This window comes from Paralichthys olivaceus, chromosome 2, assembly GCF_024713975.1.
Source record: "Paralichthys olivaceus isolate ysfri-2021 chromosome 2, ASM2471397v2, whole genome shotgun sequence".
NCBI classification, from domain to species: Eukaryota; Metazoa; Chordata; class Actinopteri; order Pleuronectiformes; family Paralichthyidae; genus Paralichthys; species Paralichthys olivaceus.
Window position 1 is genome coordinate 16578330 of NC_091094.1, and position 24386 is coordinate 16602715.

The window sequence follows — 24386 nt, forward strand, 5'->3', positions numbered from 1 at the left end:
ATTCTTCTGTCACAGGAGACAAAACAAATATCAATCATTTACACATCAATGCAAATAACTGGATGAAGCACAGAGGACTACAGTGGTATTCTTTATTTAATAAAAAACAAAGATTGCCCAAAGTATTTACAAGGCAGCTCAAATGGACTTTAGTCATACAATGAAATCAATCATGGTATTTTTAAAATAAAGTAAAACAGCCCTATTCGACAAAACGGTAATAAATCTTGTCTTTTCTGCCTCTGGTGTTAGATATCATGGTTTAAAAATAAGTCAATGTGTTTGCTGGATAACACACAAGTCTCCACCAGGTCATATTTGCCATTAAAGTTTGGAACAATGTACATATTTAGATGACAAATTCAAGTGAATAAATGTTTTTTCTGCCTACTCATGCACGATCTTGACACTAATGGAGACATTTGGAACAAATGCCTTAGTCAGGTGCCTGAAACAGTTTGTGTATATGACTCATTCCTGCAGTGAAATTAAGTTACAAGATTGCACCGTAACAAATTTTAACATATTTACTAAGGACACTCAAGTGCCTCTTAATTTGTGCTGATATACAACAAATCAATTCAAAGCCACATTCACGCAATGATTACGCACAGGTTTGTTTGCATGTAGCCATATTAATTCACAAACTGTACAGATTCAGCCCTTTGAAAGAAACCTCTGTGGATCCTTAGAAAAGCTCTGCATGGATTCATTATTTCCATAGACTGAATTATTGACATTGTAGCTTTCCTTAATTTTCTTTGCTAAATTAAATATAGGTGAATAAAATAAAGTTCTCGTCAAAAAGAATAACAAGGTACTCACAAAAAAGATTTCTCTTCCTAACATCCCTCTAAGAGTTTTTCTTTTAAATCCCTTTAATCACACACACAACACCCCGAGGGAAAACCAAAAGATGAATGTAACAATGCTTAAATTTGGTATTTCTAAAAAGTATAAAGTGCCACAGCATTTTTACAAACATGTATGTAATGTACAGTTCTGTTTGTTGATAACATTACCACCAAACAAAGTTTCAAAGACAAACAGCAACTGAAAAATGAACCCTTGAGGTTTTGTCCCTTTTTTCCATTTTCACGTATATAAACCACCTGTGGAATGACTCATCCAGTGTAATGAGACATGCACCACCACCCTCCATCAGCTGTGTCATGTCAGAAAAAACTAGAACTTCAGAACTTAACTGCAAATATTCAGTAGCACTCACTGACATATTTCTAAAAAGGTACATGTTGTATTTCACACGGCTTTTTGAGCCATCTATCAAAACTGAATCCCATCAAAAAGGGGAAAATGCATAACTGCATATAGCTGCACAAAGACAGCTGACATGTTGCTGTTTCACTGTGCAACATATAAATGGTGCCTACTGAAGACACATATTGTCTTTTTCAAAACACAGAGAGATTTTCTGAATGTGCGAACAGGTGAGTTGATTATCTGCCAAATTTCGTAGCAGTGATTTGATCATGTCAGCTCTTTTTTAAAATTTGCTGCTGCACTTCAGAGTCCTTTCTTCCCCCTGGTCTTAAGAGGAGTTCACATTCACAAAAGGTCCAATTAATGTCCTGAACGAGCTCAGATGTCCACGTCGTCTGAGTCAGAGGTGCTGGATGATTGGGACTCCTCCTGGGACTCTCCCCACACAAACCTATAGTTGTTCTCTAACTCCTGCTGCCTCTTTTGCTCCTTGTAAACTTCTTCTGTTCCTCCAGTCTGGGGGATAAAAAGACTGGATGTCAGATAACAAGCACAACCTGACTGACTGATCCACTTTAGGGCAGCCACTAACACATATTTTCCATTATTCAATTCTACAGTAGAGCTCTCTTCTAAAAGCTATTGATTGAAACACTGCCACTGTAAATCACGGTAGAATAACCACAGATTATAGCCATAATATTTTCTCTTATTCAATGGAAATTCTGAGATAGCAGAAAGATGACTTTATGATATTAAGAAGCAAACATAAATCACGGCCAACATTGATGTTGTGGTAGGCGGTTAAAAGGAAATCAATGAGTGGAAAACATTTTGTCGGTTTAAAATACCAATGTTTACAACATCAATGTCATCAAGCACAATGTGTGGTCATTTTTGGTTTTATACCAGAGAACGAAAATTTTAAACTAAATTATCAGTGTTAAAATAAGTTCTGTAATTTCTAAATTTGGAAAGTCAGTTGTGTCTGACAACCTAGAACCTGTCAGAAACTTTAACATTTGTTCCTTAATGTCTTAGCAGTCTCTTATCTGTTGTATGTGAAGCTACAGCTATACAAAGACTGGAAACAGGGGAAAGCAAGGAGCCTTGCTGTGTCCTCCTGGTGTCTCCACTTATTTTTAGTTAACTACACCAAGTGAAGACAAATAACTAGAGGTGTGGAAATTTCTCCAGTCTTCGATGCATCGCGATGCAGACATGATTGTGCTCTGTCATTGATGCGGAGACAGAGCACAATCAATGTTTTTAGCTAGGTTCATTGTTTTGGCGATGTCCTGCTGCTGTATAATTACAACCAGCGCTGCTTCAGGACCAGGACAGACACTCATTAAAGGTCCGGTGGTCCTGTGTCGTAGTCTGCTTCCTCCTCACTCCCCCTCTGACCTGCGCTCACTTAACACTTTAACAATAAACACCATCATTGATCACAAATACAGGACTGACGTTTACTGTGTGTTTGTTTGATTCGCTGTGGAGTTTGTGAAACACGTGTTAAACACACCATGCACACTTATTCCCCTGCTTCACACAATGCGAGACGAAACGTGACTCGCATAATCAGGACATCAGGATTAAAGTGATGGAACAATCTGGAGTCATGATCCGACATCATCGATTGATAACTAAATACATGTGGTTCTCAGTTCTTGTGAAGAGGGACAGAGATGAGCAGACACACACACACGCCTGCAGACAGAGGTTTTCCCGCAGATTATGACATAACACAGTGTTTTAACTTCATTGTTGCAGAAGAAGTGGAGCCTGGTTTATTCAGGACCAGAAATTGGAATTCAGCAGGTTTCGATAAAAATCAGTTCTAAGTGTGATGATTAGAAAACATCAGATGAGCAGAGTCTGTCATTTACCAGCGCAGAGTAATGCACCTCAGTGCAGTGGCACTGCTAAGGGGGGCCAGGCAGGGCCACCTCCATACATTAAAGGCTATAATCAGTGTTTGTCGTTTTAAGCTTTAGGTGCAGCACACAAGTCTAAACTGAATGAATGTCAAATCATCACTGCCACGTGCAGTAATATAGAAAATTGTTGAGGTGATGCATCGAATTCGACTCGAATTGTTGACTGCTGAATCGTAATCGAATCGTGATGCTAGTGATGACACACACCTCCATAAATAACCCCATGAAATAGATGTTTCCCCCCCACTTTTTTAAAGATGTTAATTTAGGAGGAGAATATTCCATCAGAGCTGTTTGTCTGATGGGGAGGATGGTTGGTTTTAGAGAGTTACAGAAATGTTCTGAAACAAAGCATTTGCATCCACTTTGCAAAGTAAAGAAACAAGTATTTGAACTCCTCTTTCTAGGTTCCTATTTTCATTTGCCTTGGGCATGCCCTGCTGTACACCCAGATGAACACACAGGTTCACCGGCTTGCCCTTTATTGTCGCAACAAACTTTGAGGTCAGCTAAACTCCTGCCACACACAGCAATGCATGACATCAACCTATTTAAAGTGAATGCTCAGATCTTTTTTTTTTTAATTAGACATATTCAGAGAGTTGAGATCTACGAGGTTTGGCGAGATGATCAGACAATGTCCTCTTTCCTCATAAGAGGAATGTGGTATTGTTTGGCCTGTGCCTCATGTTTGCACTGCACTTAGGCCATCATTCTAGTTTACTGAGCAAACACAAATAACAGTATCACGGTGCATGACATGTGAACAAATATCCTCCTAGCCAAGGAAACACCTGTATTAAAAATTACCAAGAGGTTTATGAGTAGCTCCCTGAAGGACTTTGTATCTTCTTCAGTCAACCACTGATCACCTGCCTCCTCTGCATTCTTTCGTGTCAAGATCTTCACCTCAATTTTACCTAAAACAAAAGATAGAAAAAACAGATGGACAGGAGGCGTGTGAATTAAATATTTCCAAGTTGCTCTAAATAAGAATATGTGCCAAATGTTAAAACAGAAACAAAAATTTGTAAAGACAAAACATTTAATGAAAAAAGAACACACGGATGAAACAGCTTCCATTTCCGTTTTACTTTAAGACAAGCTTCTGCTTTCTGTCATAATGACCTTTAATCTTGCGATTCCCTTGAAGAAAAAATAACTAATGTAATGGCTCCCTGTTCAAATGTCCTGCTACTAATTTGGATCTTCAGTAAATGCACGTTTTTTTTCTTGCAGCATAAAAGATATGGGAAACCCATCATGTTGCTAGCTTGATATGTACATCTGTTGAATGGTTGAACGTTGGAAAACATGAGAGTTGTGTGGTTTTTGACAAAGATGAGAATATAAATACAGAGCTGTGAGTTCAAGATAACAGATGACAGAGAGAAAAGGCCGCTGAGTGTTTCGGGCACTCCCCCTTCATACCTTCGGCCTTCAGTCCTGCTTTCTCTAGCTGCTCTTTAACCACGTCCTTTATGTGCTGCCACTGGGGGTCTCCTTCGCCCATCTCCTGAACTTTGACCTCCCCATCAGGGCTGCTACCCGTCTTATACTTAGTAATTTTGATCTTAACATGGTCATCAGCCGCTTGGTCTGGGGGTGTGACGAGACAAAAGAGGGACAAACAACACAGTTCACCTCAAAACCCATTAAGCAGGGCCACAGGATGGAGGAGGTAAAAGCCAAGACTGTGGAAACCATGAGCATTACATTCGTAGTTGTGAGTGATTTCACTTAATTATGTTCTGATTAAATTACTGAAAATCCCCCACAGATACAACAGAGGCAGCAGCGGAAAGGCCACTAACTAACCACAGAAAATTTTTTTGCTTTTGCATCAAACTACGCCCATGTGTGAGGATGCCTCGACAAACATCTATTGTACTAATTGTACTGGATCAAATATGAAGTTGATGGAGTTGGACAAACAAACCACAGAGAGACAGACATCCTGGTTACCTGGCTGCTTTGGAGCCAGGCTAGGGCTGCCCCTGGTCGGATCACTGGTACTTTGAACTCCTGTTATTTGTTGCTCCTGGTCCTGGTCTTTCTCCTCCAAATGGTCAAGTAGCTTGTCTAATGTCGTTTCTAGTGTTTGTGTTGCTTGTGTACGATCAAACTCTCCTTTCAGACCCTCAGTCTCCAATTCCTGCTGGGCCTACAAGACAGAGAAAAGCAAAGAATTACATTATGTGTAAAATAAAAAAAATATTGTGTCAAAATTGAATATTTTATGTGGTCAGGAACCTCATTTATGATGTTGTCAAATTCCTTCTGCATTTCCTCTTTTATTTCTTCAATCTTATCGGACGGCACAGAGAGGTCAGCCATCTCATCCTCAAAATCCTGCAGCAGGCGTTTATCTTCTTCTTTCTCTTCCTGGCTGACCTTCTCCGTCACCCTGTCTAATGCTGTTTTTTCTCCTTGACTTCTGGCTTGGTTTTGATCTTTCTAAAAAAACCAAAAATCAGCATTGAACTGGAATATTCAATACTGCAACAAAAAAAAAAAGTACTCCAAGAGATGTTAAAAAAGTAACATGGGTTTCTCGTCAAGTACTTACCTTCCTGTTACTCTCTTTGAGGTGCTGGACAAACTTCATCAGGTCTGCCGGGTCAGTGATGATTTTAAAGTTGAACTTTTCTACTGAAGGAGATTCATTTCAAAGACAGTCCCACACTGAGCAACAGCACACATAAGTAAATGCATAACTAATTCCCATAAAGAAGTCTCTCTGAACAGCAGGTCCTCACTTTCTGACACACTTTTATGGGCTGTTTCAGGGTTAAGATTTGGTCTAAGGGTTAGGGTTTGAGTAAAGGTTAGAGTTTAGCATTTAGTTTTGATAGTCAGGGTAAGCAGGGAAATGCATTATGCCAATGAGTGTCCTCACTAAGATAGATGTACAAATGCGTGTGTTAGACAAACCAAGAGCGGCAAATAGCATTACCTTCATCAACATCATCAATGATTTCATTATCGGTAAGAGAGTTATAGTCATCATCTGCATTCTGTGGAGAAAAAGCAATACGCAGGTTAATGTTATGAACTGGGAATTGCTGACCAGCACCCTCTAGTGGTTATGTGGGTTCTGACCGAAGAGGTTCCTCAGTTCAAAAATTCCCTCAAAACAATTTTTAAAAACATACTTGCAAATGAATTTGTGCTTGGTTCTAAGATTAGTCTAAAAGGATATAGATAGAAAATAACTCTAGCATTCAGCAATGATCTACCATTTTAGTCAGCTCAAATCATAGAATGCATGAAAATGTCTTGGTTATAATAAAACTAAAACACTGAAATCAATTCAAAACACTTGAGTGTTTATATTATGTATCATAAATCAGATATTATCAATACACTGATTTTATGGACTTCAGATTATAATTAATGGACATTTTGTTGTTAGTGTTTCTGTACCTGATTCTCCTGTTGAGAGGCAGTTGTTTTTGAACTCCCTGGTTTTGTCACTCCCTCCCAGAAATCATAGTCCTCTGCTTCCTCTGACCCGACATCCTCAGATACATCAGCAGAGTCTGTTTCAAAATAAATGCAGAAGCTCATGTCACACAAGAAAGGCTTTGTGAAATCTGTACACCTGACACGATAGAGATTAAGAACGACCCAGTGAATATATTTATTTTGCTATGAGAAATTGCAAAAAAGTAGTAATTTTCCCATTAAGTGTAAAATAATTCACCTTTTCCATCTGAGCGCTCTGAATCATCACTGGATACAGGTAATGACTCTTCAGCTGTTACTTCCACGGCCCCATCTGCCCCTTCATTACCAGCCAGCATCTCATCAAGACTCCTCAGCTCCTCTGAGATCTGCTCTACTTTACGCTTTGTGTCCGCTAGCAACAGGACGGAAGGAGGAAGAGGGAAACAAAGAATGATAAAGGAAGAAAACCCACACATGTACTTTTTGAAGTTTTAAAATCAGACAGTGAAATAAATCACTGTATTTCAGATCATACTGTACATCAGTATTTCATACACCACACAGAGATGTTCTGATATAATTTTTTTCCTTCCCGATCCGATCCAGATACTTGGACATCATGTTTCCAATCCGACACCACTGTATTTTAAAAAAAACAACAACTCATACTACGTATTTTAACAGCTGATGATTGCTATCATTTTTGTGATGTTTTGGTTCATGTAAAACCCTTTTTCCAAACCCATTTCCAATGCTGATATCAGAACATCTCAAACCATACACAATAAAAATAAAAAATTGAATCCATGTTCACCCCCTTTATCTCCCTAGTTGATGTTACCATTGATTTACATTTTTAACTACTTTTTTCCACATCACGTTCAGCTCAAGCATCCCGCTTCAACAGGAGATAACATCACAGTTATAAGTTGACAGTTCCCAAATGCTGTGTCATGATAAATATTCATTTTGTCAACTCACAGACTTGGGCCTTGACGTAATCCATGTACTGTTGCGCACTTAGCGCTGGCTGGCACACGATACCCTGAGGCTTGGCAGTGGATGGTGGCCGCAAGAATGGATGCTGGCAGGTACGACTAGTGTGAATTGTCAGCACATAGCGGCACGACTGAGGCTCATCCACTCGGGCAATGTAGTCACCCGAGCCTTCTTCACAAACAAACTGAAAATAATAGTATAAAAGTAAAGTTGACCAAGTCTGTCTAGGATACATCATTTGGCACAAAATGCAAACTGACTTCACTCTGACTTTTTATCTGTTTGTCATACTGAAAATTAAACAATACAAGAAAAACAACAAAAACACACAGGCAGTGTGGGATATAAATATCTTATTAATTTAAACAACTCACTCGGACTTCAGTCTCTCTGGCATTTCCATTAAGGTCACACTTGGAGCCGTTTACATAGGTCTGACTGTGGTAGCGCTTCAGCCTGTGCTGTTTGGAGGCCTGGGGAAAAAGAACAAGTCGCCAACTTCAGTAACTTCAGAAGTCACAAACCATCGAAAAATAAGCTCGTCCCAACCAGGTTCATAAATTATTTTGCAAAGACTATAATGTTATAATGGTTTTACTGAATTAGATCATGAATAATACACTGCCACATACAACTGAGGTTCCACTCATATTCTATAATTATGCGATTTAATTTTTAATGTATGCCAGAAAGCTGAAGTTTAAGAATATGCAACCACAAAACTGAGGCAACTTTACCTTTGCTGTTTCATTGTTCCAATCGAATTCAGACTCATAATAACCAAGAAACAGTACATCCCCTTTGATTTCTGTGTCTGAGGAGATAAGCACAACATCTGTCAGAGACAGCTCCTGTGTCAAAGTCATACATTTAAAATACTAAGTTAGAAAACACAGTGGTACCTTCAAGGTGGTACTGTCTGATGTGCTGACCATGACAGAACTCATAGGTCCACCAGTCCTTCGTCTGCAGGAAATACAGAGAGCAAACATTTCTAATTCACTTTTACATTTACACTTTATTTAGGCTACTCGTTTAACATTGTCAAAAATAGTCTGTGAGTGTTACAGCAGAAACTAGTGCAGACTGGGTTATGTGCCTGTTATGATAAAACTAAACTTTCCATCAGGAAGTTATTCAGCAGAGTTGATCTTAAGGCATCACGTGTCATGACCAGTTCAGTTGATGTTCGAAATAACCACACTCATTAAATATTGAAAGCATTTGCTTTTAAATATCACTGCTCTTTTTCAATGAATCTTGATGTTTTATTTCTTAAAACTCCTATTGCTATAAAATTGTGTAGAAACCACTGGATGTTGCAATTTTCTTCATTACTTTTGTTGAGTTAGTGTTGACACTCAAACAAAAGAAATGTGTGTCTTTTAGAATTCTTTTTTAAATGTTATGAGGAAATCAGGAAGTGGGTTAAGTAACAAACAACACCCAAGCAAACTCCCCCACACTCATAATCTTTCTCTGACTGAACTGCATAATGCGGAATTTGTAGAAAAAGATGAGAAATTGAAATGATGTCCCCTGCTTTAAGCCATTTTGGAATAAAGATTTTGGTTACTCAACTTTTACTCATATTGGATGGTTAGGGTTAAATACAATACTCATGAAGAAAGAAAGAATGTTTTTCCCAATGACTGAGTGTAATTGCACAATAATCTTTTTTGACTACATGATATCTTCTATCTGAAGAAATCATGATCTGTGTGTAGGACAAGTTATACGTAACCATTTCCTGCTCTCAAGTCTATTCTGTGAGCAGCAGATTGAAGTTACTGAATGTCATGAGTTACAGGACTGTGACTGAGATGGCCAAACAAATGAATGTAAAAAACTTTGTCTTTTGTGTGCTGTTGCTCAGTGTTGTTTTGCATTTTAGAAAGTTTATGATATTTTTGCAAGATTCTGTTTTTTCATAAAAAGCAGATCATGTTCTTGTATTGTTGTTGCCTAATTTGGACAACTGTAAAAAACATGGCGGCCTCCGTAGAGAGGACTCGGTCCCAATGTAAATATAAAGTATTTAAATATAAGCGGCCTATTATAGGGTAAAGAAAACAACAACTCGTACGATTTCAATGAAATACACTAGTGAAAGCATCGCTAAGATTACTGTATATTCAATTTCTGCCAATAGATTCCTTTCACCCTAATCTTACACACTGAATCTTGGAGTGTAATCAGCTTCAGCAGTGGACCTGTGGCCCTCTGAGATAAGCAGATGAGGACCAACCTTCACTAGACACGGGGCACTGTGCATTTGACTGAGCAGGTCTGGGATGTCTGGTCCAGTGTACCCCTGTGAGTCCGGCTCGGAGGCAGGATCCTGATGGAACCTGATGGCTTGGGCTGGGAGTCGACACTCATACAGCTGCTTGTACTTACTGGACACCATCATAACCTCCTCTGTCTTGGTCTGAAAGGAAAACACAGTCATGAAAGATGGAAAATTGTTGAGGTAATTTTTGATGTATAAAAACGTAATTGTTGATGTATAAAAACGTAATTCTTGATGTATATAAACTGCATGTAGGTGAGAGTGAGGGAACCTAAGTTGTGTTGTGACAGCTGTCAACGCTCCCGTGTCGGTGACTTCAGCTTTGGACCCCAGCATTAAATGTTCTCCATGTACAGGCAGAGGTGGAGGGGTTGCAGCAATCTTTAAACCTGATCTATCTATCAACCCCCGACCAAAAGAGAGTTATAACTCTTTCGAAAATCTTAGAACCAGCCTCATCCACCCAAGCCTGACGTCACATAAACCAATTAATATAGTCATCATATATCGTCCACCCGCCCCTTACTCTGAATTTCTATCTGAATTCTCTGAATTTTTATCAGAACTAGTTCTTAAAACAGATCAGATCATTATAGCCAGTGATTTCAATATTCATGTAGATGTTGCCAATGACAGCCTTAGTTCAGCATTTAAATCAATAATAGACTCGATTGGTTTCACTCAACATGTGAATCAACCGACCCACTGCCTGAATCACACTCTTGATCTTGTCCTGACATATGGCATTGACATAGAAAATATAACAATATTCCAACAGAACCCGCTTCTGTCTGACCATTTTTTACTTACATTTGAATTCAGAATTGTTAATTACGTCAATTCTGGACGGAAATTCTATTACAGTCGATGTTTATCCGACAAAACTGTTCACAAATTTAAAGAACTGCTCCCCTCCTCACTTCCCTCTCAGCCATGTGTCAGTACAATACAAGAAGATTATCAAAACCTTACTCCCACACTAGTTGATAACTTTGTAAATAGTACTGCAGCCTCACTAAAAACAGCACTTGAAGCTGTCGCACCATTAAAAAAGAAGAAAGTAAGTCAGAGGAGATTAGCTCCGTGGTATAATTCCCAAACGCGCGTTCTAAAACAGACATCGCGGAAGCTAGAAAGGAAGTGGCGTTCCACCAATCGCCAAGACTTCCACCTAGCCTGGAAGAATAGCCTTATAAATTACAAAAAAGCACTTAGAAAAGCCCAAACCACTTATTATTCATTACTAATAGAAGAAAATAGGAACAACCCCAGGTTCCTCTTCCGCACTGTAGCCAGGCTGACAGAAAGTCACACCTCTACTGACCCATCTATTCCTCTAGATCTGAGAAGCAATGACTTCATGAGCTTCTTCACTAATAAAATTACAACCATCAGGGATAAAATCCACCACCTCCTCCCAGTGAATAACACTGATACATTGTCTGGTCCTGAAACCATAGCACCAGATTTATGTCTGAACAAATTTTACTCTATTGATCTTCCTGAACTGACCTCGTTAGTTTCATCATCTAAACCAACTACTTGTCAGCTGGACTCTGTTCCAACTAGACTTTTTAAAGAAGTCCTCCCCCTAATTGACAGTTCCATTTTAAATCAGATTAATATGTCTTTGCTAACCGGCTACGTACCACAGGCTTTTAAGGTAGCCGTTATTAAACCTCTGCTTAAAAAGCCTACGCTTGATCCAGAGGTTTTAGCTAACTATAGACCCATATCCAACCTGCCCTTCATTTCCAACAACAATGACTCCTCCATGCACTCCTATGGAACCAGCTCCCACTCTGGGTTCGGGAGGCAGACACTGTCCCAGCATTTAAAGTAAAACTAAAAACCTTCCTCTTTGACAAAGCCTATAGTTAGTTCTGGATCAGGTGAGTCCTGAACCATCCCTTAGTTGTGCTGCTATAGGTTTAGACTGCTGGTGGAACTCCCATCATGCACTGAGCACTTCTTCACTTCCCTCTGTCTCTCTGCCCCCCCACACCTGTTTATTTATTTATTTATTAGTTTTAACATGGCATCATGTCAAAGTGTCACTTTGTCCTCCCATAGTCCCTCTGGCTCTTCTCTCTATCTCGTTTCAGATAACTCCGGCACCGGGACTGCAGGACAACACCCCAACCGGTCGAGGCAGATGACCGCCCACATTGAGCCTGGTTCTGCCAGAGGTTTCTCCCTGTTAATGAGGGAGTTCTTCCTCTCCACAGTCGCCTGTGCTTGCTCATTGTGGGAACTGTTGGGTTTCTCTATGTTACTATTGTTTTAAGGTCTTGACCTTTAAATGTAAAGTGCCTTGAGATAATGTAAATTATGGATTGGCGCTATATAAATAAAATTGAATTGAAAAATTGAATTGAATGTACTTTCAGTATTTTATCAGGGGCCGCAGCTGGGAGGCAGGTAACTCTTAAGAGGAAGCTGTTTAACGCTGGGTGACGTTAGCCTACTTTCTAGCTAGCAGGCTAGCCGTTAGAAACACCCTCCCCCCGCTCGCTCACCTGCCCCAGCATGACGGGGTCGGGCAGGATTTGAATCCCATACTTCATCTCGTTCAGTTCCTCCAGGTTCAAGAAGGCGGGGACACACAGGGGACATACCAACAGGAAAACGTACAGTCTCTTGAGCCAGCGCACTAAGGAGGCGGCCATGATGAGCGACTCTGTCCTCTCACTCCCCCCCACAGAGTCTGACAGCAACAACACACAGGGCGCCTGACATGGTGGCAGCTGATTGGTCCACGGGTCAAGCGCTGCGCTGTCATTGGTTGATTCTTTAGTCAGTCAGCAGCGTTGCTGTTCGGGAGGGATGTGCTGGGTTATCACACCGGCACACAGTGAACGGGCGGTGCCCGAGTGTACAGCAGTGATTAGTCCAGCTTTGTGGAGCCACAAAACAAACTCACCAGTAGTGGACAGTTACCGGGCTGGCGTTGGCCTGAGGATTGAGGCGTGTCAGTGGTTAATTTGACCAAATAATCCTTTTCTTATTTGGTAACAACCTAAAGATATCAAACAATCACACTGTGCAAGAATCGTCCCCTCAAGTTCAAAAGCTCACTTTTATTGGAGGAATGAAATGTGAGAATGTGAACCTACGTGTTTTTAGTATAGAAAAAGAAGGATAACATCTATTTAAACATGCACAATTCCCACAAGTGACACATGTGCACCACGTCTTCACACGACACACAACAAAATAGACACACGCACAGATAGTGCTGCAGGTCATGTGCAGTTTGGGGGTGGGGGGTGTATTGTTGCAGTTTCTCGGAGGAGCGCAGCGATTGACTGTGTTGGGTGGAGGTGCGTTGATGCTGCCGGTGCTGCAGGGGGAGCGTCCGTCCACAGCCCGCAGTGCCGCTGCGGTGTGCGGCCGCTTGATGCGCCTCTTTACCGCCGCATTTCCCCACATCTAATCCAATTTTCGCAAAAGCTCCAAGGAGCAAATTCACCAGAAGCACCGAGCTCCTCGCAGGCAGCAGCAAGGGAGGTGGAAACATCTTTTACTGCGCGCGTCTTTGTGCTGAGGTGAGCCACCCTCCTCTATGTGATTTTTTGGGGGGGCTGCAATAATAGGCCAGATGCGTCTCTAGCACGTTTTCCTCCGGCTCTGGGGCTGAACGTCTGAAGACTACCGGATCATATGTGAGGAGGAAAGAAAGGCGGGGGGTTTTCTTTTGGTGACAAGGTGATAGTCGGTCAAATGCTTGAATGCAGCGGATCTTCGATTTAGAGGAGATGCGTGTCTTCACGTGAGGGATCAAGATTTGTGTGAATGATATTTTTCCCTGCAGTCTTCTTCACCACAAGGTAGGATGATGATGATAGGCCTAGGTCCAATGAAGCTTATCAGCTTCATCAGCAGCCGGCCATTTAAGCTCGCTGGCCCGGATACCTGGACATTTGATTTCATTGCTCGGACATTTTGTTATGTTAAATGATATTAGACAATAAGGGAGGGGAGTAGCTCATGGCGATTTAATAGTCCAGAATGAATTTATTCTATTGAGGCAACAACAGCTCTTCTATTCCGGTGACATGACCAATGGCTTACTGGCATTAGACCTGAGATATTTAGCTGGGGAAGATACGCTTCTTCCTCACATTTTAAAACATGCTTCCCCAATATTTTTAATATTTCTGACAGAGTGCATGGTTTGGAATGATGCTAAAGAGACTCCATTACATGAAGGTGGTGAAACAGCTATGCAGTACAAGTACAAGCTTGTCTATCGCTAAATGATGTCCATCTGAAATCATTTCTTTCTTTCAAAACTATGGTTTGTTATGATCAACAACAGATCCCAGTCTGCTGTTGATCATAACAAACCATAGTTTTAAATGGAGACAAAATTAATATTTTCTCCACAGTCAAAAATATTTTTGATCAAAACCTCATCATCACCACTAAAAATGACAGTGAAACCTTGGTATTTAGATTGATGAGAACATTGTGAAAATTGTGCAGAAAATTTGGTGAGCATGGAGTGGCTTTTTCATTGGGAATAAATTCTTCTTCCGATTGCATTGGAGAAAACCATTTTTAGGCAACTTTTAAGGTTATTTTCAGTTACTTTCATGTGTAGATAACGGTGACATCGGGTGCGACACTAAATGACAACAGACATCATTGTTTCTTGTACCAAAAGGTTGGGTGATGCACAGTTTGAGAGGCCTTTACAGATGAAGTTGATTATTTATAAGGCCTCCTTTGGAAAGCTGCCTGCATATATTACATCCATGTTAGTTTGGTTCACTGGACAATACACTCAGACTAATGACTGGCTCAGGCTCCTTGTCCCTCTGGCTCATATTTAGCTCATAAAAGTTCTGCTTTTTTGTTTCTTAACACTATCCATCATCCAAGTACTAAATAATTAACTTGTTTGCAAATCTTGGTCATCTTAAATATAAATCTCAAATTCTCTGATTTCTGTTTGTACTTGTAGACATTTTTAACCGAATATGATTTATAGTAAAACAAAGTGAAAAGACTTATCATTGAGTAAAAACAGTAAAAACCCCTGTAATTGGATAAACCTTCCTGTAATTACCTATAAAGAGAATTTAAAAATGAACTATTACAGAAAAATCTCATCTTATTCAATCATATATATATAAAAGACAGCATGGCACACACTGCCTAAATATCATCCCTTTTTGTGTATTTTTGTGTTAGAGGTGGCATAGAATAATGAATTTGGTAATATAGTATGTAAATTATATACTTGTACACTGAGTGTTGGCAACATCACTAATAGAACATAACAAGGTGCTTTTAAAAGGAGCACTTAAAGAAATCATTTCCTGTCTAAAACAGAGAGTCTAAAACGGCCAATGATTGGCTGCTCATTCCATCTCATCCCTTGTATTGATTGTTTCCTGTTTGTCAGAATAACACCAGTGGTCAACCCCCCAAACCCTCCGGGATATCATATCCCCTGGGGGCTGTAAGACTGCAAACAGCTGATGAGACACCATATGGACGCTTGACTGTGTTTTGTGCGATGACTTCAATGCCTTTATGATTAAACCCCTTTATTACCTCTGTATTTTATGACTAATTTTGCTTATTTCATCTTGTGTTCAGATGGGGAAGGTGTTCACCAATTTCTGTGACTATGGTCTCTGGAGATGCAGGTGCCCACAGAGGATCCCCTTTCACTGACTGGATCGAGGCAGTTGGGTAAATATTCCTCTGAATATTCTTATAATTATACAGGCAGTTGTGGGAATGTTTTTTGATGTTTAGAAGAATGCAAATTCTTTGAACACACGCAATTTTCCCTTTGTCTGACTATAACAGTTTTGCAGCAGCGACACAGCTCCCTCACAAACTCTCCTTTTTAGCTCCACAAAACCTGCAAAACATCTTCTCTTTCAGAATGTGGTGTTGTAGGGCAGACTCAATTGAAGAGGTGTCACCTTAAACAAAGCCCATTGCTTATGCTGTGATGAGAATGTGCTTTTTATCACTTTGGAAAAAAATGTTCTTGCAAAATGCTACATTCCATATTTTCTTTTCTGGTCTTGATGGTTACAATGATGCTTGTCAACAATGACATGCAATAGCTTGTGTGTAATTCGCCCTGACAGGAATCTGACAGGCATACAGACAGATGGACCATCCTGAGGGAAATGTTGGTTCATTATTTTATCTCCTTTTCTGCCTTCGTGGGGGAAAGGGTATTAGCTGTCATTAGAATTGAATTTCTGAGATATGTTTTTTTGATTTTATGAATTGTCTCTTGAGCGTAAACAGTCAGTAATGAATGACCCTGTACTGCCTACCCACCACACATGCACACATGCAAACTGTGTGTACAGGATACAGTAAAAATTGTTATTGCTAACACTAAAACAACTCAAGTGGCAATGTTTGTCACAGCTGAAATGGAAGGGCTCCAGTGTCAATAAGTGCTGTCTGTTAAAACAACTTGGGGGTGGGGCTCCTGCAGCTGAACCCATACCCTGAGGTTCATATAGCTGGTAGGAAACTTCAGTCTGCTCACCCAGCGGGAAAGTGACAAGCTGCTTGTGTTTAATCCCTGGTATAGCATGACAATATTACTCTGTGTGAGCATATGGAAACTGATAGTATGTTTGAAGTAAGGCAACAAGGTTCAGAACAGGGATGTCAGCTGCACTGCACACTGTATCAACTAAATTGCAGGGGCAACACTTACTAAAGTGACCATTTATCTAGAAAAGTTGTTGACTGGGGGTTCTTTGACGCTTGTTGATTTGAACAAAGGGAGATCCAAAGAGGTCCAGGTAAATTCCAATGGTTGGTTAATTGATAAATGAATGTTACAACTTGTAGTTTTGTAAAATAAATAGTGTGCAAAGCAGCAGTGAGGCCTATCCTTAGCAAACAAAAGCAAGCACACACTCAAACCACAAGGTCAAAAAGCTGTGTGCTTCCAGTCAGCCACACCTCCACCAGGCCACTCTCCTATTTATGGCCTTTTGACCTGCAGAGGGCACAAGAGCTCAGGAAAACATAAACAAAGCAGGCATTGTAATAACTTATTAAATAAATAGCGAAATGGCTCCTACACTTACATGTAGGCATGTGAGCATGGCATTATCAGTGACTTATCATCCTTGTCTCTGCCAGGTTTTAGAATGAGGTCCCTGAGGAAGACAGTGCTGCTTGCCATTCTGGCGTCCATTGTGCTGGTACTGGCCCTCCTTCATTCGTGGCCGACCCGGGCCTACACCACTGTGGATGTGTGGCAGCGACCAGGCCTGGAGGAGAGGCTCCCAGAACCAGACCACCGATTAGGCAACATCCCATTTCGTATTAGGGATAGTGTGGCAAGGTAAGTGTTCAAACAGGACCAGTTCATTTTATTCTATACATTGGGCCTGAGCCTAAATGTGTCTCTGTCGATCCATCCAGTTTGTTGGCACGTAATGGCTGCATATGTGAGGGTGAGAGTGGAGGAGTGAACCTGCCCTTCGCCCAACTCTTATTCCCGCGGGTGTCGGCTCACCCGCTGCACACTGCCTTTGAGGCCTCTGAGCTGGAGGAAATAAAGAGGAGACGGGCCAAAGAGTACAATAGTTTCCAGAAGAGGTGAGCAGCACTGTGAAACAATGAGAATTATGATGATGCACACAGAGAAGGAAAAAAATGACCAAAAACCACTATGAAAAAAACAGTCAATACATACATTTTCTGTATGGCTCTAGTAGATGAAACCACCCCCCCCAGCCTCAAACACCACAGTGTCCTTAACCTCTTTCTTTCCAATCATTCAGGATTCATTTTTCATCCTATAGCTCAAAGAGAACCTGAACAAAGCAGTGATGCTTTAAAAAGAAAAGAGGCTTTATTGCTCATCTTCTTTCCTCCCTACATTAAACTACCTTTTTCCTCACTCAAGAACAAAATCATAAGGTGACAAGGTCTTTTATTTTTAGCTGCAACTAGATTCATAGCAAGTCCATTTATATTTTCAAAGAGCAAAACCCACTCACTGAAGTTTGTGTCCTTTTATTCTGTTGTGTTTTTGGCTGTTGCATCTTCATGCTCATTGTGCATGTGAACATGTCTCCTCAGGTCACTGACACCTGTAGATGTTCTTATTGTAGCAGAGGCGAACAATCCCTTACAGTATCCAACACAGGGGGTGGAGGTCCGGCCCCTGAAAACAATCATCATCCCAGGTAAGACCTCAGAGACGGAGAGGGGGAGGTTTACGACTTGTATGATACTTCAGATCATTGTCCGACAAGTTTGTTTAATGTGTGGCTAATTTAAAAACTGTCAGTAGCAAGGAGGTGGGTCAACTAAGTCTGTCAACTGTTATCATATGCTTCCAGGCTTGGCCTTACACGATATTCCCAGAGACCATCACTCGGTGAGTACTTCAGTATGTCCACATGTTTCAGAGCTCCTCTGGCTTTTTATCTCATCTACGTTCCCTCCATGTTGCTGCAGGTAAACATCACTGCCACACTGGGAACACTTAACATGGCAGCAGAGGTAGATGGGGTGAAAGTCAAAGGGGACGGCGAGATGCACATGACTCTGTCGAGCAGCCTCCTGCCGAACCTGAACCGACAGCTGCAGTTTGTCACCTACACAAACACTCTGTTTCACCCCAGCACGGCCGACACAGGTGAGGCACACAGCTCATGTTGTTTGTATCATCCACACACTGCTTATAAAGATGGACGATGCATCTCCACTTGAACACTGTGGCAGTAGACCATGCCACGGGGCTCCCCCAAGCAGAGCCAGAGATGAATCAGTTGCTTTTCAGCATCTTTTATTATACTCAAACTGAACAAACATAAATTAAACGCACTTAAACTTGCCAGCACTTCCTACTGGCATCCTGCTTTGCAGCTCAGCCCAGTATCCCTTCATCTCTGCTCTGGTCCTGAGTTCTCTCCTGAGTGTCTCTTTCAGCCGGCCCCGCTGCTGCCTTTTGTACCAGAGGATCAATCAGCTAACAGCTCTCACCTGCGCTGACTGATCCTCTGGTCCAGGTGTCGGTGCTCTCCCAGCTACCTCCACAATCACACTATCCAGACATGAAGCGATACAAACCTGGTCATCTTGTGCATGTTGAGCCAACCTTTGTTTTTAAAACATCAAACAACCACCAGAAAAATTTGCACTTAAACATACAAACATTAAATATAAAAAAGACCTAAAAGGAAACTGTCAGACACTTTTTTGCATTGCACTATAAACATAAAGATATAAAGTCACTGAATCTCAATTTAACATTTTGCTCTCACTCAATTATTTTACTTGGTTACATTTAAAGTAGAAAATATCACAGAGTAAAAATAAAAATGAGGTGATGATTAACAGCAATGAATGAAAAGAGCTGAAGCAGCGACTGCAGCAGATCAGAAGTTGCTGGTGAGTCTGCAGCTTCAGGGTCTGTGGCCGCTGCAGGGCTCACAGTTCATACACAGGTTTACATTCACTGACAGAGCTCAGATCAGTGTGTGCAGAGTCCAGAGAGGCTGTTGTGTGTTTGACATGTGTTTCACATTGAGAAAATGAACAAGTAGAGAAGTTGAAGTGCAGCAGATTGTGGAGGACCTTGAGACTCGGAGTGATGTTCAGACAGGTGTGTGCTACAGACGAGGACGTCATCAACGACTACTGTGTTGTTTAGCAACAAAGTTGAATAGAGAAATTGAAAAGTGAACACAAGTTTAAAAAGAAACTCTGGACAATTCAGTCCAGACTCTTATTGGAGTTTGCCTTTCACAAGAACGCAGCAGTAGATTGTCCAGGTCAGACGTGGAGCAGATCAGTTATATCCAGTTACACCAGTCGATTATATGAGGTTGTTTTGTTGTGTCTTTTAGTGCAGTTTGAGACAGAGGGTCATCAAGCTGTCTTCAGTATCAAGATCCGTCACGGTGTCACACCTAAACTGTACAACACTGGATCCAAAGGAGGTAAAACACCACACCTGCACTTGTCATAGCTATTTTTGATATTATTGTTGTTAAGTAAAAAGTTAAACTTTCTTCTGTGTTGTTTGATTCTCCATCCCAGCAGACTACAACGTCAGCGCCCTCGTTACCATAGCTACGAAGACATTCCTGCGTTATGATAAGCTTCAAGATCTTATCGACAGCGTCAGAAAATACTATCCTACTGTCACCATAGTAATCGCTGATGACAGTGAAAATCCCCAAACCATCTCTGGGCCTTACATCGAGCATTACATCATGCCTTTTGGAAAGGTGAGGACAGTCTTTTATCTCACACTTCTTTCTTTTGATGACCTCTGGAGCTCAAGCTTGGTGTCACGTGTCGCAGGGTTGGTTCGCCGGACGGAACCTGGCCGTTTCCCAGGTGACCACAAAGTATGTGCTGTGGGTGGATGACGACTTCGTCTTCACAGCCAACACGAAGCTGGAGAAGCTGGTGGATGTTTTAGAGAAGACCACGCTGGATCTGGTGAGGGACAGACAAATCAACTCAATGATTGCAACCGTGGTGCTTTTGCCGGGATGTCCGTGACATCAATGTTTGTGTGTGTGTGTGTTTGTTAAGGTGGGTGGTGCAGTGCGGGAGGCCACGGGGTATACTGCCACCTACAGACAGACCATCTCCATTGAGCCAGGGGAGGATGACGGTGACTGTTTACACTTGAGGAGAGGATTTCATCACGTCATCCAAGGCTTCCCCAACTGTGTCATCACGGATGGTGTCATCAACTTCTTTTTGGCTCGCACCGACAAAGTCCAGCAGGTCGGATTTGACCCGCGGCTCGCCAGGGTAGCTCACCTTGGTGAGTACAGTGAAACACCTGCAATTAGAGCAAGTAGATATCTTTCAGCATTTATGATTATTTACTGACGATTAATTAAATACTAATGAAAGCAATGGAGGCGTCCCAATTCAACACTAATCCATACTAACATATTTCCTGCATTATGCAAAGTTTACTTACTGATTCATATGAACAGGTAATTATACAAGGTGTGAAATGATGGAAAGAAAAGAAAGCACATTTAATGTTCAAAGAGAAAAAGAGATAAATAACATTCCATCTAAAGGATCCTCAACATTACACTAAACTATCTGAAAAGATCTGTTATAATTTACCAGACGCAAAATGCAGATGACACATTGTAAAAAGGTGAACCAACACAATTCATTCCCACAAAAAGTGGAGGTAGAGGGAACAAGCAAATCAAACTGCAGATGAACAAAAAAAGCCGGAGTTCCAGTGGAGTCTTCACAAAACTACAAACAAAAACTCCCAGGGTGCAGCAGCCCAACAAAGAGACTAGAGTTCCTTGAGGGTAATGGAAAGTATTAATTTAAAACACTGCAGCATAATCGTCATGTGGGCTGACGATTATGTTAGTGTTTAATGTCACTGTTAGTGGTTTATGCTTCAAAGATTCTTATCGTATTGCAGTTACTGAGATTGTATCATACAAACGTAATTATACTGTGATATTTTCTCATCTGTTATAATTAACTATCAACATTAGCATTAATCTCATGGAAATTACATTTACTATCTTCCCCTTTTCATCCCTACATATTTAGGTTGTTACAATTCTGTCGATTGTAAGAGTCTGACATTTGCATGAAATAACAATCCCATACTGTAACTCCATGTTTTTAAGGGTGCACATTCACATCAAATAGAAAAACACTGAATATCTTTTACACACTTCTTATGTCTCCGCGCCAGTGACAGCCCGTGGCCATGTTTTATTTTGTGTGCCACCTAGTGGTGCACAAGCCACTGCATACATTCACAAAAGGTCCATCAAACCATGCGCGTTGTTCTCGATCGCTGTACGATGACTTTCCTAAGACATTCATGAAGCGGTGAAACTTGATATTTCAAGTCTGACTTTTGACCAGTTCAAATATGAACTGATTATATTTAAAAAATGCATGTAGACGGAAGCTGCACTGATTGGTAGAGGCATACAACGGCAGGGTGGTAATTCTTACCCATACTTATTTTATTAAACTGATGTACGAGTTTTGTGGGTTTGAGGAACGTTTATAAGGACTGATTAACTGAGGGAGTTTTAAGATTTTAAAGGAAGAAAAGTTTAACTTTTGAGTGTGTTATTGCTGGGTTTTTTTCAGAGTTTTTCATCGATGGCCTGGGATCCCTCCATGTGGGCTCTTGTGACGACGTCATTGTCAATCATGCAACCAAAATCAAACTTCCCTGGGTCAGCCAATCGGAGAGCGACAAGACTTACGCCAAGTTCCGTTACCCGCCAGCTTCCTCCGACGCCACACACACGAAAAATGGCCTCCTGTTCTTCAAAAACCGATTTCAGTGTTTGACTCGTAATTAGCTCCCCCACCCTTCTTTATCCAATGGTTCCTCTGCTCCCCCTGAGTTACCAAAGACCTCCAATGCGTCACATCAGATAAGATTTCAGACAAACCCTTTTGTTTTGCCTTGAAAGCCTTTTAATATTCATTGTGTCTGTGCACAGATCTGAGCTTTGAGCTAACAAATCCTTTGGCAATGTAAATATCTTAAGCCTGGTATAGAAATCCAGATGCTCTTCTAGAGTGGAGACAATAGTATCAAGCATATCTGTTTACACACTTCAATAACAGCATCATCTGGATTCAAGGTTATGAAGGGATCCTGCTTTGTGTTTGTCAAATCTTATCTGTCTAAAGATTGTTCAGTGGATTCAACATGGAGACCAAGCTTTGGGAAAACTCTTGACAGGCAGCATCTTGACAGTCCCTTCATTGTTCTATTCTAATGTGAGCAGAGGAATGTGACCTCCTTCAGTTTGCACTATCCAAAAAAAGACTGAGCTTGGAAAAGCAATAGTGATTCAGTCTGGAGAGAAGGCGTCACCATTAGCGACGACGAAGGGACACTTACCAGGATGTGACAATCCTGTACACACAGAGCGTGGGTATCATTTCCACAGATGCTACGTGAAAACCGAACGTTTGTACGTGTGGTACCTTCGCTCTGTGGCTGACTGGTCGTGCCAAAGGTGTGACTGCTTTGCAGTGTTTTTATCCTGTTTTCGTTTGCGTACCTCGTTTTCGTGTTTTCGTTACCTAGAATGCTTTGTGTCATTTGTGAGTAACTTATCACTTCTGAGGAAAGGGAACTTTAGATCCCATCTTTCTGGAGTCACAACTGGTTGTTACCTGAGAGCGGCCTTGATACATTTTTTTTCGACCAGAAGGAGGATGAGGAGCGTTTCTGTCCAGTGCACGCCAACGAATGACGATTCATGCCTGAAGCAATAGTGTTATTTTATACCATGGCCTTTAGATGGCGCCCTTGTAACACGCTATTGTTTCCTAATAAATTCAAATTGTTTTTTAGGTTGTTTGTTATTAGCAAAGAGGTGCCAGAGATTTATAAAAAAAAAATTCATCCCAAGAGGAATATTTTGAAACTGGATTTTTTTTTTTTTCATTTTATTCAGTCAACATGTGACGTTATCTCTGTGGACAGGAGCGAGAAAATAACCTCATCAGTAAATCTACAATAAAAAAGACTTTTTGTGTAGATATGTGTTCAAAACAATGTGTCTCATGTTAGTATTTGTAACTGTTAAAGGTCAAGTGTGCAAAATTATGCTGAAAGGGATCTATTGAATTATTTATAGAGGCTGCCATGTTTTTTACAGCAGCCCAAACTGGACAAACTAAACACGTTTTGGGTTTAATGACAACTGTTACCACAGGTTCTCTGTCATGTTTGGAAGGGGAGGGTGAGGTGAGGGGTATTCAGCTGCAACATGACATTTCACCACTAAATTCTACACACTGTACCCTTAACAGATCCATAGCATTTTTTTAAACAGTGATATTTATTGTGTTGAAACAGAAATTGAACTTAGCCTGCTTCACCCAAAAACACTTCTGTGAGTCTTCTGACATAATGAACATTTTTTATTTATTTATTTAAAATGTTGACATATTAAAATGCCTGTGGAAAAAAAAACACATTTGTGCAATATTTATGAAATGAAAAGGTTTTTTGTCCTCATAGCTCCAACCTCCCACGTGTTCATCCCACAAATTAACAATAAAGTCATTGAATATTTCTCCAAATATAATTGTGATTGGCTCCAGCTCCTCCTGAATCCATCAAAGGTTAAGTGGTATAAACAGGCTGGCTGGATGGAGGTATTATTGTTGTTCATAATATAAAAACTTAAATATTGGTAAATTAGGGAACTGACAAAAAGATGTAGTACTTCTTAATAATGTGTAAAGACATCCTAGTCTTTCACATGTACCATCCTGGGTGGGGAGACTGTAAACTTTAAAGACTGGAGGAGAAAATAAGCAGAGAAACAGGACCATGTTTGAAAGATCCATGTGCAGCATTAGAGCTGTTTGCAGGGGCTGACGTTTTGTGAGTGAACCTCCAGTGCTAGAGGAAAAATAAGAACAATACAAATTTGTTCACAATTAAACTAATTGGGACCATGATATAAAATCTT

At 40.8% G+C, this 24386-nt stretch overlaps 2 protein-coding genes and 1 long non-coding RNA gene across 7 annotated transcripts; 2 read left to right on the plus strand and 1 right to left on the minus strand.

Moving 5' to 3' along the window:
• Window positions 1–78: 78 nt before the first annotated feature.
• Window positions 79–12618, minus strand: os9 (OS9 endoplasmic reticulum lectin). 4 transcript variants are annotated; one of them, XM_020086670.2, is made up of 15 exons: window positions 12423–12618; window positions 9859–10041; window positions 8513–8576; window positions 8348–8424; window positions 7985–8083; window positions 7593–7794; window positions 6868–7023; window positions 6588–6703; window positions 6118–6178; window positions 5731–5810; window positions 5415–5618; window positions 5127–5325; window positions 4593–4760; window positions 3972–4081; window positions 79–1737 (listed from the first exon to the last, which is right to left on the minus strand). In XM_020086670.2, the coding sequence occupies exons 1-15, from the start codon at window positions 12570–12572 to the stop codon at window positions 1600–1602; spliced, it is 2007 nt and encodes a 668-aa protein (XP_019942229.2). In that variant the 5' UTR covers window positions 12573–12618; the 3' UTR covers window positions 79–1599. The 4 variants fall into 4 exon arrangements, with proteins under 4 accessions (XP_019942229.2, XP_019942228.2, XP_069372917.1 ...); XM_020086669.2 differs by having other exon boundaries at window positions 5731–5813; window positions 12423–12615; XM_069516816.1 differs by lacking the exon at window positions 4593–4760.
• LOC138405953 (uncharacterized) lies at window positions 9873–12277 on the plus strand. Its single transcript, XR_011239618.1, has 2 exons — window positions 9873–10083; window positions 12009–12277. It is a non-coding gene; the product is annotated as an uncharacterized lncRNA (long non-coding RNA).
• A 649-nt stretch (window positions 12619–13267) lies between the features above and the next one.
• b4galnt1b (beta-1,4-N-acetyl-galactosaminyl transferase 1b) lies at window positions 13268–23461 on the plus strand. 2 transcript variants are annotated; one of them, XM_020087153.2, is made up of 12 exons: window positions 13268–13451; window positions 15514–15609; window positions 17044–17248; window positions 17329–17505; window positions 17992–18098; window positions 18255–18292; window positions 18373–18553; window positions 19767–19859; window positions 19963–20150; window positions 20227–20367; window positions 20464–20701; window positions 22030–23461. In XM_020087153.2, the coding sequence occupies exons 2-12, from the start codon at window positions 15558–15560 to the stop codon at window positions 22245–22247; spliced, it is 1638 nt and encodes a 545-aa protein (XP_019942712.1). In that variant the 5' UTR covers window positions 13268–13451; window positions 15514–15557; the 3' UTR covers window positions 22248–23461. The 2 variants fall into 2 exon arrangements, with proteins under 2 accessions (XP_019942712.1, XP_019942708.1); XM_020087149.2 differs by having other exon boundaries at window positions 19960–20150; window positions 22030–22979.
• Window positions 23462–24386: the final 925 nt, after the last annotated feature.

Bases quoted from the DNA above. Each gene is read 5' to 3' on its own strand.
- b4galnt1b (XM_020087149.2), top strand. From the start codon at position 15,558: ATGCAGGTGCCCACAGAGGATCCCCTTTCACTGACTGGATCGAGGCAG. The intron at 17,249-17,328 runs GTAAGTGTTCAA...CGATCCATCCAG, and splicing joins ATTAGGGATAGTGTGGCAAG to TTTGTTGGCACGTAATGGCT. The intron at 18,099-18,254 runs GTAAGACCTCAG...ATATGCTTCCAG, and splicing joins GAAAACAATCATCATCCCAG to GCTTGGCCTTACACGATATT.
- os9 (XM_020086669.2), bottom strand. From the start codon at position 12,572: ATGGCCGCCTCCTTAGTGCGCTGGCTCAAGAGACTGTACGTTTTCCTG. The intron at 10,042-12,422 runs GTGAGCGAGCGG...TTTTCCTTTCAG, and splicing joins ACCCCGTCATGCTGGGGCAG to ACCAAGACAGAGGAGGTTAT. The intron at 5,619-5,730 runs GTAAGTACTTGA...TGGTTTTTTTAG, and splicing joins TCAAAGAGAGTAACAGGAAG to AAAGATCAAAACCAAGCCAG.